The sequence below is a fragment of the Etheostoma spectabile genome, unplaced genomic scaffold (genome assembly GCF_008692095.1).
Source record: "Etheostoma spectabile isolate EspeVRDwgs_2016 unplaced genomic scaffold, UIUC_Espe_1.0 scaffold270, whole genome shotgun sequence".
Classification (NCBI taxonomy): Eukaryota; Metazoa; Chordata; class Actinopteri; order Perciformes; family Percidae; genus Etheostoma; species Etheostoma spectabile.
This window is the reverse complement of record NW_022605574.1, coordinates 657,278-658,081: the sequence shown is the minus strand read 5'-3', so window position 1 is coordinate 658,081 and position 804 is coordinate 657,278. Positions and strand designations below refer to the sequence as shown.

The 804-nt window shown below is 42.5% G+C and overlaps 1 protein-coding gene and 1 long non-coding RNA gene across 2 annotated transcripts in view; one reads left to right on the top strand and one right to left on the bottom strand.

Moving 5' to 3' along the window:
* LOC116685789 (peroxisomal membrane protein PEX16) overlaps positions 1-804 on the bottom strand; it is a 14,340-nt gene that overhangs the window by 8,908 nt on the left and 4,628 nt on the right. Inside the window, exons 4-5 of the mRNA XM_032510728.1 lie at positions 535-668; positions 275-375 (exon numbers count right to left, since the gene is read on the bottom strand). Coding sequence (XP_032366619.1) covers positions 275-375; positions 535-668 — 235 coding nt within the window. The remainder of the gene's footprint in view (positions 1-274; positions 376-534; positions 669-804) is intronic.
* The window catches only part of LOC116685802 (uncharacterized), a 3,188-nt gene that overhangs the window by 267 nt on the left and 2,117 nt on the right, over positions 1-804 (top strand). The gene's annotated exons all lie outside the window — the stretch shown is intronic.

Here is an 804-nt window from a genome sequence, read left to right as displayed (position 1 = left end):
TGTCTCGAGATAACTCTTGTTATGAATTGATACTATAAATAAAATTGAATTGAATCTTAAAAGATTGAGCTTGGTCTGGTGATAGCCAGACTAGGTCCGTGGTTTAATGGGTTTCAGTTTGTGGGTCCTTCAAGTGAAAACGTATGGGACCACTACCTTAGCAAACACTTCCCTTCAGTATTCAACACATCTACGGAGAAGAATGGATGGATGGATGGACTAAAGCTTTTTAAAGGAAGTGATAACAGCGAGTGAAAAAGAGACAATAACTGACCTTCACCGACAAATTCTGCACTTCTGTCGAGGGGGATTATGGGAGGTGAAGTCTGGATGCCGGATTTGTACCACAGAAGAAGGATGAGGCGAAAAACTGCCCTGGAGATCAGGTTGAGAAGGACACTTGGTTAGTCATCTCAAATAAAATTAAACTTGAGAAACACGCAAAAAAAGCTGGTTATGATTCTGAAAATTCTTGACGGGAATCGTGTTTTCTTTTGATTAAAACGACAGGTCACCAGAGGAGGAAAAGCATACTTAAAAATCTGAATGAGTCCAATCACCAGCCAGCGGCCGACGTCCCCCCACAGCTTGCAGGCCCCCATCTCCAGGAAAACCTCCACGTGCTCCAACACAGACAGCCAGTTGAGGAGTCTCTGCTGAGAGAGGGACTGAACACAGCAGGGACACTCGTTACTGATGCTGACCTGGAACTTTTATTCTTGTGTTTTAATGTTTAATTTCTTATGCTGACCTGGATCTTTTATTCTCGGGTTTTAATGTTTAATTTCTTATGCTGACCTGGAT